The following is an 18,578-nucleotide window of genomic DNA, read 5'->3' as shown; positions in this document are numbered from 1 at the left end:
TAATATAAAGGGATTTAAATGGCACTCATACAGAATATGTTTTTTTAGTAACTAGTAATTGTTGCAAAGTGCACTGTTATAAATAGAGGTGCACCGATACTAAATTTCTCTGCCGATACCGATAGTTTGGTTTTTCTTAAGAAAAAAAATCTCTCTAGTTTTCATAAGCACTTGTTGTCTTCATGGCAAATTTACACAAAAATAATTAACAGTAAATAAGCTCCTCTATAGTGTGTTTTTTTATATATAGATAGCTAAGGAACTGTGAACATTGGAAAACATTCCTGAGGTAAAAGTGACATGATGTGACATATTGTTCACAAGCTGTTTTATTGACGTCTTTCCGCGGTTGAAGCACAAATAAAGTGATTACATGAGACACGATACATTCTGGTAAGTTGTACTAGGCTATATCTTTCAACATACCTTTGATATTCATGCATGTTTTTCGAAAAATAACTTGTATTGAAGAGGAAGAAAAGACTCGCGCTCCGAGCTGCCGCCTGAACTAAGCATTACAGCGATTTGACACGTCACATTTAAGAGCGTCAAAACGCCATTTATTGTTTAAATTTCATTATAAAATGGACAGAATTTGAAAACTGAAACTTTTACTCTTATCAGAAGTAACAAAGCATGAAGCCTTTTGCGATTATTGGACGGGAGGCCCTACAAATAATATTTGATGTAGCAAAAAATAAAAATAAAAACGCAGACCTGGCAACCCTGGCTTGAAATACGGGTGATTCATAGAGTCAAAAAGAGCCTGCTTTGGCGTCACTATTTTTAAACTGTTAATGCGTTAAAATTCAACAAAAAAGCTGGTTTGCCAACTGCCAAGAAGAAGAAGAAGAAATTCAACACAAGAGTGATTTTCTTCACACACAGTATGTATGAGTTGCAGTCTGAACACGTTTTTCCGCACCCTTTTGATTGACAGGATATAATCGGCCCTGATCATTGGCCGTTTTTAAACAATCGGCCGATGGCCAATAGTGATAATAATAGCTTTTATCGGCCGATACCGATTGCTGGCTGATACATGGGTGCATCTCTAGTTATAAAGATGACATTCATTCAGAAAAATAATAACTTCTTTCATTAGTAACTCAAAAATACGATTTTAGACCAGCAGATCATATGCATATTATGTATATATCGGATTTTCATGATATGCATTTGAATGTACATTCAAGGAAATTTCAAGTTACCATGAAGAAATATAAACCTGAATAAACAAACATGAGTGCACTCACTGCACTGTATGTATTTACAGTAGGACAAATGTTGATTTTAAATGCACATTTTGTTTGCTTTTATACACTGAAATATGACTCTGTGGTAATCGACAGCATGTTGACAGATTAACTTGCATTTAACTGACGTTATGTAATGTTTATTAAACTTATTATTTTAAGGTATTATAAAGTTTTATCAATCATTTTAGTATTGAATACAAATGAAGGGATGAAAGCTCTCTCTGTTCAGATAGATAGGAAAAGCTAAAAAGAGGGAGTGAATGACAAATAGCAGGTTAAGATGTTGTTAAACAAGCTTATGCTGATTGTTCCAATATCAAAGTTGGGCTCTGACATCTGAACTCGGGCCAGATACACCAGTGCAGTGCATTCACAAGATCTGTTATAGATTTAAAACAACCTCACTGTGAACTGTGTTAGCAAAGGAACAGATCTGTCAACAGCCTTTAGCATTTGATTCATCAAGTTGAAATAACAAAATACTATGATGTTGAAAATATATATAGTACGACATTTGATTTTTGATCACTGAAGACTGAAAACTACTAGAGTGGTAAAAAATTTGCTACAACAAACATGACTTTTGTTGAAACCGTAAGTTGGGGTGAGACATGAAGAGGTTTGTCATTTTGTAGCCTTATTAGGTTATGTCACAGCCTGGCAAAACCTGGACTTGCTAATTGCTATGGCTAGTAAGAGGCAGGTGCATATATATATATTATATATATATATATATATTTGCTGCATTTAATTTATTCATTTTTAATTTATTTGAATTGCATCTGCTAAAAGGTGATTTTACCAACATTTAGGAGTTTTCTAGTTTTTTTTTAAAATGTTCAGGTTAATTTTAATAGGATAGTTCACTCAAAAATCATTATCTACTCTCCCTTATGTCATTCCAAATCGGTATGACTTTCTTTCTTCTTAGATTTTAGATGAGTCCATGACCCTCAACAACATAAAAAGGCTCATTCGCACTACATATTAGCTTTGTAAGCTATGTTTATTTACAGGTGCCACAGTTAAACCTGTTGTAGCATGGTTGCTAACTGTCAGACCACAGCTCCAACCTGTAATTGTTTTTAACCAAACTGTGCAGTGCATTAGAAATGCACACTCCAAAAACTAATGCTTGAATAAGTCAGAGTCGTGGCCTGGCATTAATTCACTAAAACAAATGCTTATCACACGTGTGCCTTCTGGCAATAACAGCTATGCTTATTTGCACGTCAAGTTGGTATTGTTAAACATGAGGGGGCTGAGGTTGACTTGGTGCGCAGTTTGACATGCCCAAATGTTGCTCAGTGAGTGTGGAAGGCATTTGCTCATGGAGCCCTGGCATTGGACTGCTTCCTCTCAGCCTGTTTTACAGTTTCCTGAGAGCAGATGGAAAGAGGCAGGGCAGGTTTATGCCAAGAACCGTTTCAGGAGAGCACACTGACACCCCCACAGCAGGGCAGGGCAGGGCCGACAGATTGAGAGATAGAAAGAGAAATTTCTTGTCATCTTTTCCTTTAATTGCTTTAGAGCTGCAAACTAACAACCATTTTGTTAACCGATTAATATGTTAATATACAGGGCTTGACATTAACACCCGCCAACCCACCAAATGCGGGTAGATTTCAGCTGTGGCAGGTAAGACAGCCACTCCCACTAGCCACTTTGGCGGGTTGAATTTAATTTCAGCTTACAGCCAAATGATCATTGAAGATCGTCGTATCACAAAATTATAATTCAATTACAATTCTTTATCGATCGACTTGCTGTTAGTGAAGGCGGGATAGGCGGAATTGCACTGAATGACACACAACATAAGCGCTCTCTCTGTCGCGCGCACAATCAGTTCTGCTTACGCCTGAATAGTCAAATGCACGCACACACAGATGTCAAAATGCCCATCGTGTGGAGTATCTTGCGTGAATAGTCGGTTATGGCTTAAGTGGATGTAAACAGGTGGGTAAAAACCGGGTATGTGTCAGTATATTACGTCCATGCATTCAGCAGCCCAATTAAATACCGGTCTGTCATTAATGTAATCAAACAACAAAAAATGTTAAATAAATGTATACATGTTAAATAAACCTACTGTATCTGAAAAAATATATTTTTTTAATTTACTATTGTTTTTGTAATTTGCTTCTGTTCTTTTATATAGCCTAACAAAAATAACTTATAAAATTTATCATATTAGCCTATGCTCATATTGCCCACCCCTTGCCCACATGTACATACCAGCTGATATACAATGTAGTTTTGATAAGGGTGGTCAATCTGCATTTGGGTGGACAATCTGCAAAGGGTTTTAAATCTTCTAAATCAAGTAAAATGACTCAAAATCAAGTAATTTAAGCATGCCAAAGTCAACTTTAATCATATAAAATGTAATTTCCCAACAGCAAAATTGTGGCCAGTGAAAATGCTGAGTGGCTAGCAACTTTGGAAAACCACTAGCCACAGTGGCTGGTGAGCAAAAAAGTTAATGTCAAGCCCTGTTAATATATATATATATATATATATATATATACACACACACACACATTATATATATATATATATATATATATATATATATATATATATATATATATATATATATACATATATATACACAGGTGCTGGTCATATAATTAGAATATCATCAAAAAGTTGATTTATTTCACTAATTCCATTCAAAAAGCGAAACTTGTATATTATATTCATTCATTACACACAGACTGATATATATCAAATGTTTATTTCTTTTAATTTTGATGATTATAACTGACAACTAAGGAAAATCCCAAATTCAGTATCTCAGAAAATTTGAATATTACTTAAGACCAATACAAAGAAAGGATTTTTAGAAATCTTGGCCAACTGAAAAGTATGAACATGAAAAGTATGAGCATGTACAGCACTCAATACTTAGTTGGGGCTCCTTTTGCCTGAATTACTGCAGCAATGCGGCGTGGCATGGAGTCAATCAGTCTGTGGCACTGCTCAGGTGTTATAAGAGCCCAGGTTGCTCTGATAGTGGCCTTCAGCTCTTCTGCATTGTTGGGTCTGGCATATCGCATCTTCCTCTTCACAATACCCCATAGATTTTCTATGGGGTTAAGGTCAGGCGAGTTTGCTGGCCAATTAAGAACAGGGATACCATGGTCCTTAAACCAGGCGAGACGCTTCTGACGCTGTCTGTTGTTCAAGAGTGGCTTGACACAAGGAATGCGACAGCTGAAACCCATGTCTTGCATACGTCTGTGCGTAGTGGTTCTTGAAGCACTGACTCCAGCTGCAGTCCACTCTTTGTGAATCTCCCCCACATTTTTGAATGGGTTTTGTATCACAATCCTCTCCAGGGTGCGGTCATCCCTATTGCTTGTACACTTTTTTCTACCACATCTTTTCCTTCCCTTCGCCTCTCTATTAATGTGCTTGGACACAGAGCTCTGTGAACAGCCAGCCTCTTTTGCAATGACCTTTTGTGTCTTGCCCTCCTTGTGCAAGGTGTCAATGGTCGTCTTTTGGACAACTGTCAAGTCAGCAGTCTTCCCCATGATTGTGTAGCCTACAGAACTAGACTGAGAGACCATTTAAAGGTCTTTGCAGGTGTTTTGAGTTAATTAGCTGATTAGAGTGTGGCACCATGTGTCTTCAATATTGAACCTTTTCACAATATTCTAATTTTCTGAGATACTGAATTTGGAATTTTCCTTAGTTGTCAGTTATAATCATCAAAATTAAAAGAAATAAACATTTGAAATATATCAGTCTGTGTGTAATGAATGAATATTATATATAAGTTTCACTTTTTGAATGGAATTAGTGAAATAAATCAACTTTTTGATGATATTCTAATTATATGACCAGCACCTGTATATACAGTATATTCAATTAGAATATTACTTAAGACCAGTACAAAGAAAGGATTTTTAGAAATCTTGGCCAACTGAAAAGTATGAACATGAAAAGTATGAGCATGTACAGCACTCAATACTTAGTTGGGGCTCCTTTTGCCTGAATTACTGCAGCAATGCGGCGTGGCATGGAGTCGATCAGTCTGTGGCACTGCTCAGGTGTTATAAGAGCCCAGGTTGCTCTGATAGTGGCCTTCAGCTCTTCTGCATTGTTGGGTCTGGCATATCGCATCTTCCTCTTTACAATACCCCATAGATTTTCTATGGGGTTAAGGTCAGGCGAGTTTGCTGGCCAATTAAGAACAGGGATACCATGGTCCTTAAACCAGGTACTGGTAGCTTTGGCACTGTGTGCAGGTGCCAAGTCCTGTTGGAAAATGAAATCTGCATCTCCATAAAGTTGGTCAGCAGCAGGAAGCATGAAGTGCTCTAAAACTTCCTGGTATACGGCTGCGTTGACCTTGGACCTCAGAAAACACAGTGGACCAACACCAGCAGATGACATGGCACCCCAAACCATCACTGACTGTGGAAACTTTACACTGGACCTCAAGCAATGTGGATTGTGTGCCTCTCCTCTCTTCCTCCAGACTCTGGGACCCTGATTTCCAAAGGAAATGCAAAATTTACTTTCATCAGAGAACATAACTTTGGACCACCCAGCAGCAGTCCAGTCCTTTTTGTCTTTAGCCCAGGCGAGACGCTTCTGACGCTGTCTGTTGTTCAAGAGTGGCTTGACACAAGGAATGCGACAGCTGAAACCCATGTCTTGCATACGTCTGTGCGTAGTGGTTCTTGAAGCACTGACTCCAGCTGCAGTCCACTCTTTGTGAATCTCTCCCACATTTTTGAATGGGTTTTGTTTCACAATCCTCTCCAGGGTGCGGTTATCCCTATTGCTTGTACACTTTTTTCTACCACATCTTTTCCTTCCCTTCGCCTTTCTATTAATGTGCTTGGACACAGAGCTCTGTGAACAGCCAGCCTCTTTTGCAATGACCTTTTGTGTCTTGCCCTCCTTGTGCAAGGTGTCAATGGTCGTCTTTTGAACAACTGTCAAGTCAGCAGTCTTCCCCATGATTTTGTAGCCTACAGAACTAGACTGAGAGACCATTTAAAGGCCTTTGCAGGTGTTTTGAGTTAATTAGCTGATTAGAGTGTGGCACCAGGTGTCTTCAATATTGAACCTTTTCACAATATTCTAATTTTCTGAGATACTGAATTTGGGATTTTCTTTAGTTGTCAGTTATAATCATCAAAATTAAAAGAAATAAACATTTGAAATATATCAGTCTGTGTGTAATGAATGAATATAATATACAAGTTTCACTTTTTGAATGGAATTAGTGAAATAAATCAACTTTTTTGATGATATTCTAATTATATGACCAGCACCTGTATATATATATATATATATATATATATATATATATATAGTGTGTGTGTGTGTGTGTGTATATATATAGTAAATGTATAAAAGTAAATGTTTTTTTCCATAGAAAACTTACAGTATAAAACCTACTGTATCATAATTGATATGCAAATTTCTAAGGCCAGTAAATTATCAACATGATCAAAACTTTGATCTGCTACATGTCTTCTGTCGTCTGATTGATTGTTTATACTTTTTTAGCAAGTAAAAGTCCCTTTTAGTAAAACTGTAAAAACGTCCACCTTCAGGTCGTGGTATACGTGTCTTTTTGATGTGAAATCTTTACTGATTTTTAAAGTAAACGTAAGAATAACTTATATTGTTTGTAATAACAAGATGAACATTTACTGGACTGAAGCAAGATAGGTTTACTTGATTATCCATAGACATTTTTTAGAATAATCATATTAAAATGTGAGCATCAAATATGATACATCAGGCTTTTAAGGAATGTTTATTTGTTCATCTCTCAAGCGTCATCGTATTGCATTGCATTATATGTTTTTTGCCCTCCACAATGAAAACTATAATGAAAACACAATGAGTTATGATCATAAAACTAAGCATTTAAATATCATCTTACTTCTATTATTGCCATCTTATACTATAACAATTACTGGAAGATATAAAGTGATAACTGATATTTATATGCATTTTATGAAAGTAATCTGCTATACTGTTATAAAGATCACTGATTTACATTACAAGCTATCAGAATTTTTGGTCATATAAATATCAGCAACTGCACCAAATAACATATTTTTGCTCAGTTTAGGCCTCGTAATAAAATTGAGGTGTTTTTTTCCTTCTCGAGTATGAGCTTCATATTCTCACCATATTATACTATAACCATAAAAGCCTGATGTATCAAATATGACACTCAACAAAAAACACACCTTTTTTTAGAATTTTTAAAATATATTTTGTCTAATGGTTCAATAAAATGGTCCATTTAAAAAAAAAAATCTGATTATTACATCAGGCTTTACAGGGTTAACCACACAAACCACACAAAAATAACTAAAAACTATAGTTATTATAGTAAATAACTATAAAATTAGTTTTTGATCATATTATTATATTATTTTATATTATTATCTGTTTTATCTATTGGTTGTGCTGTATCTGTAAGCTTTGAACATGGTAAATGGAGCGGCACTATGAATGCCATTAGTAAATGCGTGAGAGGTGACATTCAGTAAAATACTGCGCTTGCAAACAGAGAGAGGGTGTGTGGGTGGACAAAACACTGAAAGACCTTCTGTTGTTATTCGCACAATCACATTTTGACAAACATCATCGCAATACAGCTGGTTTGGCTTCGAGCTGTGAATTAGGTCATATTAGACGAGGGACAGGTGGTTTTGCTTGCTGCACGGTGGGGAAATAAAACAAAGTAATTGCTTCACTGCAGAATTGCAGCCTGCAGGTTATGATGTCTTCACATGTTTGGAATTCTTTTATGGCATTAATATGATTTAATAGGAATTGATGATCACTGCTCCTGGCGTTCGTTCTTGATTCAGTTACTGTAGGTAAAGTGGGGTGAGCAAACTTTATTTAGTGGGATATAACGCATTAGTGTGACAGCCAAGGTAAAGGAAGTGCAAGCCAATAACATCATGAACACTGAATATGTGGAAGTTTAAGGCTTTCAAAAGTAAATACAGTCCCTGTTGGGAGTCGATTTGCATTGCAGAAACACAGGCGCTATTGTACAACATCCATCAGCACAGTCGGAGTGCTGTTGGGCCGAGCGAAGCGTTTCGCGCAAAGAAACAAAAACGAACTGCAAGGCAGGGGGACATGCAAATGTGAACTTTTCCCCTCCAAATGCATCAGTGTTCGCCGCTCTCCAACGAACTCACTCGCGCACGTCACATTTTGAATCACAACAACATCACCACAGTATTCAGACAATCGTCTTTCACTATTGGACACCATATATCACATTGACAAGCTGGGGTCATACATTTAATGGTAATGCTTTACAACAAGAGCTTATTTGTTAACATTAATGTATTAACTAACATGAGCAATATATATTTTTTTTTTACAACATTTAATAGTCTTTGTCATTGTTAGTTAATAAAAATACAACTGTTTTATGTTTATGTTAGTTCACAGCGCATTAACTAATGTTAACAAAGACAACTTTTAATGTTAAAAATGTATCAGTAAATGTTGACATTTACATTAACTAATACAAATACATGTAGAATTAAATGTATAATTATTGTTCATTGTAAGTTTGTGACTAAGTAATGATTAGGATTCTGCACTATTTCTTGGTCATTAATCAAATATGTAAATTTGTGGCACTGACCATTTGAACTTTGTACAGACAGTCAGATGTTATACTTCCATTAAAGCTTAATATGCTCTTTGGATCATCCCAAATCATACTGCAGAACATGATGGGTTTACACAAACTTGTGGAGTTCATACAGCTCAACTGCTGCTATCTGATAAAATAGTTTGTGATTTAAAAAGTATAAAAAAAAAAAATTGCATTGGCAAAAATGCACAATAGAAGCATTCTATGTCAAATGTTTCGATTTAATTCCAAAAGATCACTTTTTTATATGTGTATCACCCTATTATATGATACATATTGTGGGTATTCAGTACCTACTAAATATTGTTCATAGTGTAAGGTCTACAATAAACAGGGCTTTTTGCAATGCTTTTTTTTTTTAGTTTGGGTGGCAATGGACCCTTTTCACATTTCTGGGGTTCTCAGAACAGAAGTCGTCATTGTTGGGAAAACATCTATAGCGGTGAATGGGACACGACAGCAAATATAATTTTTTATTTTGCATTTGTTCTAAAAGCAAAAGAAAAAAATCTGTGTTTTTCATTTCCACAACTTTCTAAAAGAGGGAAAAAATATAGAGAGATTGATTATAGCAGTTAGAAGAAAGAACAATGTCATAACTTCCTTAGCCGTTGTATTAGAAACACCCTCACAGCAGCGTTAATTCACTTTTTGTCATTTACTGCCAAGGTAATATAACACAAAGTATAGCGTTATGAATGTGTATTAATTTTTTCTATTTTTTATTAAAATATTAAAAACTTTACTAGATTTGTGATGCTGTTATGGAAATGCGTCATCACAGTCCGTGAAAAGGTTCCATTGGTACAAATAATGTGTGGTGCTGCATATATGCCAAAAACAAGATTATAGTCATTAGCAAAACTGGAGCCAAGAGTTTACAGCTGCCGAGGTGTATTAATAAAAACATGAACCAAGAATACAATGTGCTTTTAAAGGCATGCTGCTAAAACTGTGTATCCTAGAAGAATGTATACTGTAGCTGCTCCATAAAGTATTTGGACACTTATGCCGCACTTAAAAATGTAATTGCAGTAGACACAAAATATCACACCAAGTGGCATCTGGAAAGAAATTATTAAAAAAAAATTGTTTATTTACACTAATGTTTGGCAGCCATAAAGTGCACAAATATAGTATATCGGTTTTTTTTTTTTTTTTTTTTTAAACCTAATAAACGTATTGTTTTGTTAAACGTTTTACTTAGTGTTTTTTGTATAATATTATTTTAAATAAATGACACTTGATGTGGTATTTTATTAGCTAATGCAATGACATTGACAAATTGTGTAGCTGAAGTGTCCAAATCCCTTTTGCAGCAACTGTATTACTTGTAAGATTTTAGTGTTTTTATTATTTTTGAATGTCAATCATGACAGATATAATATCATATAATGAATTTGCAAATAAGCGGTTAATAAGTGGATTTGTTAAAGGTATAAGGTACCACAGCAAGTTGCACATAAAGGAAAAAAACAACTTAGTAAAACCAGCTAAATCTGTACAATATGGTAGAAATGTGGTAGAAAGCTGCTGTACTAAAAGTAAATATGCTAAAAGTAGGAACAGTCTTTTCTGATGATCCTGCAAAATGTTCTATGGTGCAAAAACACTTGTATTCCAGAAATAGCCCTTATTTAATAATTAATGCAAATAAGAACTGAAGTCAGGGCAAGAAGCAAGTCAGTCTCCAATTTAATGTTGAAACACCCAAAACCAGAGATATTTTCACACTGAACTACATATGAAAGAGTGAAAAACATAATTAATCAGATATTGATCTACTATATAAAGTATTACCATTGTATTACTGATAATTGTTTAGTACCTCAAAGCTCAAAGATTTAAAACAAACACACCAAACCAGCATGCGTAAAAACATGCATTGGTGTAATGCTGGACGATACTCTTCATACTAAATCATCCTATCGCCAACATGTGAGATCGCTGATACAATAAATTACCGCCGGGAGTGGGAGGTTGTCATATTTGCTTATTTATCTGATCATTAATTTATTTGTTTATTTACTCATTTATTGAATTATTTTCTTACTTTTATGTGAATTGTTGTCCATCATTTTGCAAGCAATGATGGAATTAGTGATAGAGAAAAAAGTCACGTTGCAATATTGGATATATTTCAGTTTTAAACCATGAAGGCGAACCAGTGGATTTTACACAAGCAATGTGCAAACTTTGCACGACAGTTAAGCCGCTGAAGGAGTCTCAAATACCAGTCAATTATTCACTACAGAAAGTGAAAGTAAAAATTGACTAAGCTTTCTCCATCTGAAACTGCATTAACTGCGCATATTCTCTCAATATAATTGTCTTAATTTATTTTCTTTTAATTTTCAGTGATGACTGATTATTGCAAATTCAATGAGGAGTAAACTAATCTATCTAAGCTTTTATTATCACAGAGCATCAGTGTGATTTGCTATGAAATTATGGTGGAGCAAATGAATTGGAATATTGATTTAATAATAATAGTAGCCTAACAATAATATTAAAAACAACAATTCAATACATTAATTGGAAATGCCAAATCCTCTTGATATTGGCGATAGATGACGCTTTCGACAATATCTCTGGCTATCGTCGATATACAATATCGTCATCTATTGGCACAACCCTACATTAGTGTCACATTTGTAAACTACTGTAAACAAGTCCTGCTATTCATACAACAATTTTACACCACAGCACTCGCAGTACTAAATTTACTAAATTGTAAACCTCCCTGAATTGCTGTGGGGTTTCTTTTGATTTAATCTGTCCTGTCAAACTTAAAATATACAAGAAAACATTGCATTGCATCGTTTATACAGTATGCTATAAATAATATGTTACATGATTATTAGCCTTTCTGGCACAGATACAAAGATCAACATGGGAACTGTTAAAAAAAAAAAATATATATATATATATATATATATTCTTCATCTGTTGCCATTTTTATGTACTGTAATCAATTTCAAATAAGTCTATCATATGTTGTTGTAGAGGATAGAAGTGAAAGAAAGCGTGTTTTTTTTTTTTTTTGTGATTATCACATAATGCTCAGGCCTGTTATCACACATCCACCCGAGGAGCTGAGTCAGACCGCTGCACTTAAACAGCACTCCAATGCTCACGTACATGAACGCAAAGCCACGGCCAAAAACACTGCTGTCTTGGAGAACAAGACAAAAATTTACTAAGTACAACAAAAGTGATGTATTTGTCCAATAAATTAACTCCAGTGTTTCCTCGCCGAAGTCTAACCTGTCCTGCCACATTTTCATAATGAACCATAAATATTTTTAAAGGGGACACTGGCTGAAATTACCATTTTTTTTTTTTAGATTTTTTTTTTTTTGCATTTAGTTTGGTTTTTGGCGTATTTGCCAGCTGAGAAAAGCTGAAACGAAAACACACAGCCAGTTTGTTATGGGCTGTCTGAGTCTGAAACTGTGTCATATAGCGAGCTGTTTCAATTTGCAGCCGGTTTCTACATAGATAGCTAGCTATTTGAATAAGGCCACCCACGACTGCTGACAGACTCTTTCGTATTAGCATAGACCCCGCCCTAAGCGAGTTGTACACTGTCCGCCATTTTCACCAAGCGTCTCGTAAGCACCTCTGGTGTTTTGTTGTTGGATGTAAGAGTGAACGTTCATGTTGGAGTGGACTCTTGATGTGCAATACATATTTTTCAGCTGTCAACTCGAATCATGTTTTTTGTACTGTCCCTATTCAAATAAACTTATAAATAAAATAAACTGATCAGTGCCAACTGTTCATGATCCAGCTTATACTCTCCGGAGCGATACTAGTCACGGCAGTAACGAAAGGGAGAGCATGCACTTCATTACAGTTCATCTGAGTTGTTTCACGGATATAAAGTTTACCAGTATATTAAGCACCCCCCAAATAGCATAAGGTTTGTTTACTGTTAGTTGTAACTAGGGCTGGGCGATTTTTCCGATTTTTTTGATTAATTTGAATGTAATGTTTTGCCTCAATTTTATTATTTTTTAAATCGAGAAATCGCGATTTTGAATAAAAATGTTAGCAAGCGTTACAATTAGACATGTTGACAATACATATTGACAATAAGAAAATGATCCGACCTCATGATGGTGCCGGCGCGCCTGATTAACCGCTCTCATGTGGCGCTCTATGAACGTAGAACACATCATTATTCTTAAGCGGCTGTTCATTCAGAAATGCGTTATTGCGTTATAAAAATGTGACGCAGGCAGTGGAATGAGGAAAAAAAGGCAAAGGTATTAAACATGAGTTGAGCTTTTTTTTTTAACTTGATTGCCTTGTTTTAGAATGCCGTTTCATGGGCGAGACGCTGCAAAAGACACAAGTGCAAAACCTAAACTTGTCCACCAAACATAAAAACAATTGGACAAATAGCGCAATGAAATGCAAAAACCTGTAAACCTGTTTGATATTTCATGTTTGCATGGTGGTGACAGGCTGAAAGTTGCTGTTGTTTTCTGTTTTTAAAAAGCATTTGCTGTTAATAATAGCCTATTACTGGTGTTATTCATTGCTATTACTTTTTGGCTAAGAAATATTTAGCATTTTCTTATTTTATATTATTTCTGAGTATATAGGATGTGTTTAAGATAACACTGTACAACGGGAAAATGGAACTTTTTTTTAACCAGATTGTTAATAAAGAGAATGTTACTTAAATCATATTGTATTTAAGTTTTTTAAGTTGACTAGTTAAACAGTAAAAAAAAAAATCAAAATCGGAATCGTGAATTGGTCAATCGTTCTGAAAAAATTTAGATTTTATTTTTTGCCATAACGCCCAGCCCTAGTTGTAACGAGTGTTTTTTGTGTAATTCGCTGTGTATGTTGATGATAATGCAAGGGAGAGAGAAATTTTATGGATGGATAAGACTTTAATGCGCACATCTTGCACTGTGATATTCTGTAGTGAAAACGGATGTGTCATATTTTGTGTGATGTACAATAAACTTCATAAAAATCATCAGTAAAATTTTGGCCATCATTTGGACAGGGTCCGCTACAACAGGCTTGTACTAATTGTGGATAAAAGCAAGTTGACAACATAAGTTATAAACTATACCTGTTCTATCTCCATGCAGCATATATTCTCTGGCTCTCTAGTCATCATTATCCGACCCCGCTAGTTTCTGACATTTTCAGTGCGTGAGATTGTCCTGTTTTGTTGTTGCGGGTTGAGCAAGAGCTCTTGAAGCTCCGCCCTTCATACTGAAAGGGGTCTGGGAGCACCAGCTCATTTACTTTTAAAAGGATATGCACAAAAATGGCACGTTTTTGCTCACCCCCAAAAAGTGTCAATTTTAACATGCTATAAAAAATGATCTGTGGGGTATTTTGAGCTGAAAATTCACATACACACTCTGGGGGCATCTGATGTCACCTTTAAACTTCTCCTAATAAAAAGGTCTCTAACGATGTGTTTTGTGCCACTGCTTTGGCATCCATCAAGTATTCGTCAGTCAAGCTAAATTGAAAGTGCCCTTATACAATTGGAAAAGACTGCAATAGTGCGATTTAAGTAAATAAGTATAGTCTGTTACGCTGCGTGTTTTAAAGTGAATCGCACACTTTTCTCACGTGATAAAAGTGTGATCCTTTTTTTCTGTGTCTCAGTTCACAGTGAATGCAGCAAACTACATCTCTGCATGTGCTAATTTAGTTTAATATGCATTTGGGAATGCAATGGGCACCAGTTATTTCACATGTACATAATTTTCAACATTTTTGTGGACATATGATTTAAGAATTACACTGCATTTGTAATCAGAGGATATTTTAAACCTGATTTTCACAAAAATAAAAGCTCAAGGGTTTATCTCGTACAAGTGAAGAAATTAGCACAAAAGTATTGTAATTTCCTTACTGTAGTGTAAAGTAAAATAATATACTATTATAATATTAAATTAATTTTTCATTTATATTTATTTTACAGTGCATTTGTTTTATAATATAATACTGTCTTGGGGATACTAATAATAACAATAAAACTATTTTGAACTCACAAAGTGCACCAAATTGATGCATTTAACTTTAAAATGCACAAACATTTCTTCCGGGTGGGGGGAGGGTCCACCCCCCCATAGCCTCACAAAATCCTGTGGGAAATACTGAACTCACTCAGTCTGCACTTGCAGTACATAAAATGAATAGTGCTTAACATTGCAATGAATTATGAGAGCTCAGAGACAGCATGTCTGAAACAAGAGTTACACTTCTAAAAATATCTGACTGCTCATTTAACTCATGACAAAATGCTCAAGAATTCAAAGCCGCAGAATCTTTGATGATTTCTGTAATTACAAGAAACTACTGTAAATTAAAAGCCCATTTCTGTCAGTAGGTAGTTGACATGACATCAAGCAGTGTCAGCAGTGTGACATGATATACTTCATTTAAACTATTTTAACTAAACTATTTTGAAATTCTTGTATAATTATTGAACATGCAATTTTTATGACTTTATACCAAGGAATGGGTCCCACTTTTTACTAGCTGCTTAGTAATACTGTGTCATCATGTTCTGATCTGAGTGTTAAAAGCTTTTAGGGAAATCAATCTGGATTACTTGCCTGTATATTAAGCTGGGATATGATACAGTGATATAACATTAACAATTACACACACGTTTAAATGAAAAAAATACACTTTCCATTTAAATACAGTACATGATTAACCTAAAATCCTGATGCTGAATATTATGAATTAATAATAATATCAATGTTCGACTTTGTGCAGTATTGCACATTACAAATGACTTACTATAATAATAAAATAAGCAAATATTAGTGTATTGCACACTGCAGAAAAATGCAGAGAGAACTTCAAACTGTATTTCAAACTTCATATTGCAGAAGAATATATGTTTTTTTTGTTCAATGCCAGTCTAAACCAAAGGAACTTGAAAGTGAGAGTTTTTTTTGCCAAGAAAGCATTCTTGTGATTATTTATGTTCCTCATAAATTATCTTTGACTGCATTATAATGATTTCCTAATTCGGAATATGATTAAGATTGCATAGGTGGACAAGGTATTTTGGCTGTTTTGAAATATAACATTTAACGCCACTCAAAATAACAAAATGACTTGAATAAAGAACGAGATTGAATGAGCGATTCAGTAAAATGATCCGATCCTCCTATCAATAGCTCCTTCCTATATGATAACAGACAGAATACCTGTCATCAGCCAGGCAAATCTTAAAGATTCTCCTCACAATATAATCAAAAAAGGTGGAAATTATATTAACATGTTGACTGTATCTCTTATACACAGCCTCAGCAGAAAGAATGCCTTACCACAAACACTAATTCATAATCAATGATCAAAATAATGTCAAGGGATTCATGACGAAAAATGTTGACAAAAATGAGTGCATCCATCCATATACATTGGCCTCAAAAGGTATTTGGACTCAGTTACTCTCTGAATGTGATATCATTGCAAGTACAGGCTATAAATAATATTTGGTTTGATATTTTGTTAATGCAATGAATTAAAAACAAATATTTGTGGATTAAGCATCCAAATCACTGATCTCTATATTATAGATCAGTGGTCGAAATATTTTTTGGAGCCACTGTACCATCATTACTGTTAAATCATCATAAACAAATTTATTTTTAATGACAATAGTGGCTTATACCAAGTCACCATAGTTATAAAGTAGTAGTGTAGTAAATATGGTTCTTGGTAGAAGGGCCTGAATATGAAGACTGATAATGCAGTACTGGGAATGAATGAACTTTTTACATGTTGTTTATCCTAAATATACATGCAACACATAAAGTCGTTAAATAAGGCTTTAGGCGCTCAATTTGCAACATTTAGGTTTCATAATAATGTGTTATGAAGCAGAACAGCAGGGTTGAGGTTGTGTGTTTGTGAGGAGGCCCCCTGTGTGGCCTTCACACAGACATACACTCAACCTCCAATTACCCACGTAATTTTTTCCATCTCTGCCTGAGAAACAACAGCGAATTAAACACAAACATGAGAAAGACATTCGAGCTCATTCAGGACTAGATACTATAGAAATAACGCAAATAGTAATAGTTATGCGTATGTTTACGAAGCTACAGAGCGCTAGCTTTAGCAGCAGCTGAACCAGCGCGGGCCGTGTCTCAAAACCTAGCGAGCTCACTACATAGACAGCTTTTTTAGGCATCAGAGGGGGCGTGTACACGGGACGCGTTCTTGCGTACAGAATGGAACCTAACGCAGCGTTTTCAAAAAGCTTATGACAAAACGGCAAAAACGTTCGTGTTTTGTGTGAATGTACGATATACGATGACTGTCTAGGCAGCTCACTAGGTTTTAAGTCACAGCCATGGTCATGATGAATCAACAGCATGATTATGTACATTGTTATATATTAACCTTTTAAACTCATTTGGCGTAAATAAACAGATTTAGTTAATCGGGTCAAATGTATTTTATATAATGTATTCACTGTATATATAGATCTAAGACTGTTACAGAGCTGTCATATATGTGTCATGCATATGCGTTTCTGCTGTATAGTGCTATAATAATTTTATGTGAAGAATGGATGTTGTTTTCATATAGAGTCCATGATAAACAGCCTGACCCAATTAAACGACTCTAGCAGCAGCGTATGTGAAGATGCTTAAATGAATGGCAGTAAATGAAGCAGGATTTGGGCCTGTTGTTTACCTCTAAGGACAGGTGAATGAGGGCAGCGCTCGGGTGAGCTCCTGTGCTCCGGAGGAGAGCGCCTCTGCCGCGGGATCAGCCGACCGTCCAGCGAGCCGTTTCCTGCCGGACTGGCGAGCGTCGGGCTGCCGGAACTGGAGCTGCTGTGCTGGGCTGCTGCGGTCGGTTCTGTGTTGCTTCCGACTGAGATGGAGGAGGAGGAGGAGAAGGAGGACGCGGGAGGGCGGGTCGGGCTGTGCTGCTGATTTCCACGCAGGAGCTGGTAGGGCACAGTGGCGCGAATGGGCTGCAACCGGCTCGTGTTGCCGGCGGAGGATGATGATGATGATGATGCTGCTGAGGAGGAGGAGGAGGTGTTGATGGGGGACCCGTCATTGCTGCGCCTGACCCGAGCCGAGTGCACAGGTGATGCTGACATGACTGAACCCAACTATATGTTAGTTTTACTGTAAAATACGCTAATAAATTACTTCCCAAGCCTTCATTAATTCATTAACTAACCTCAAGTCATTCATTAAACTTCTCATTAAACATATTTTAACAGTTAAGAAAAAAAGCAGAAGCTTATTTTAATGTTGGTGTAGTGCGTAGCTTCGGCTTGTCGGTTAGTGCGCTGAAATTATAGCAATTTTGTAGCTTCCCTGAACGAAGTTTTTGTCCTTTAGTCATGCAGTCTGCAGATGATTGGTTGACTCTAACTTGCTCTTAAAATGTGCCAGGAGTTCATCCTGATCTGGAAACCTAAAAAAGTTAACGCTGAAGAAATGTTATCCCGACTGTCGTGTGTCTCAGCACCCCTTTGCCTTGTGCTACTCCAAATGACAGGCACTTCAGCGGCACAGTCACTGAGGAGTGTGGGCGGGAGCGTCCGGCGCTCTTACGGCCTCTGATTGGGGAATCGCATGATCGAAATAAAATATGATTGGTCTGGTGAAAATGAT

At 35.9% G+C, this 18,578-nt stretch overlaps 1 protein-coding gene across 1 annotated transcript in view; it reads right to left on the bottom strand.

Moving 5' to 3' along the window:
* The window catches only part of glcci1a (glucocorticoid induced 1a), a 40,061-nt gene extending 21,596 nt beyond the window's left edge, over positions 1-18,465 (bottom strand). Inside the window, exon 1 of the mRNA XM_051872006.1 lies at positions 17,638-18,465. Within this exon, the coding sequence (XP_051727966.1) occupies positions 17,638-18,055 (418 nt within the window). The 5' untranslated portion in view covers positions 18,056-18,465. The remainder of the gene's footprint in view (positions 1-17,637) is intronic.
* Between the last annotated feature and the right edge of the window lie 113 nt (positions 18,466-18,578).

This window comes from Ctenopharyngodon idella, chromosome 19, assembly GCF_019924925.1.
Source record: "Ctenopharyngodon idella isolate HZGC_01 chromosome 19, HZGC01, whole genome shotgun sequence".
NCBI classification, from domain to species: Eukaryota; Metazoa; Chordata; class Actinopteri; order Cypriniformes; family Xenocyprididae; genus Ctenopharyngodon; species Ctenopharyngodon idella.
This window is presented reverse-complemented; position numbering and strand designations above follow the sequence as displayed.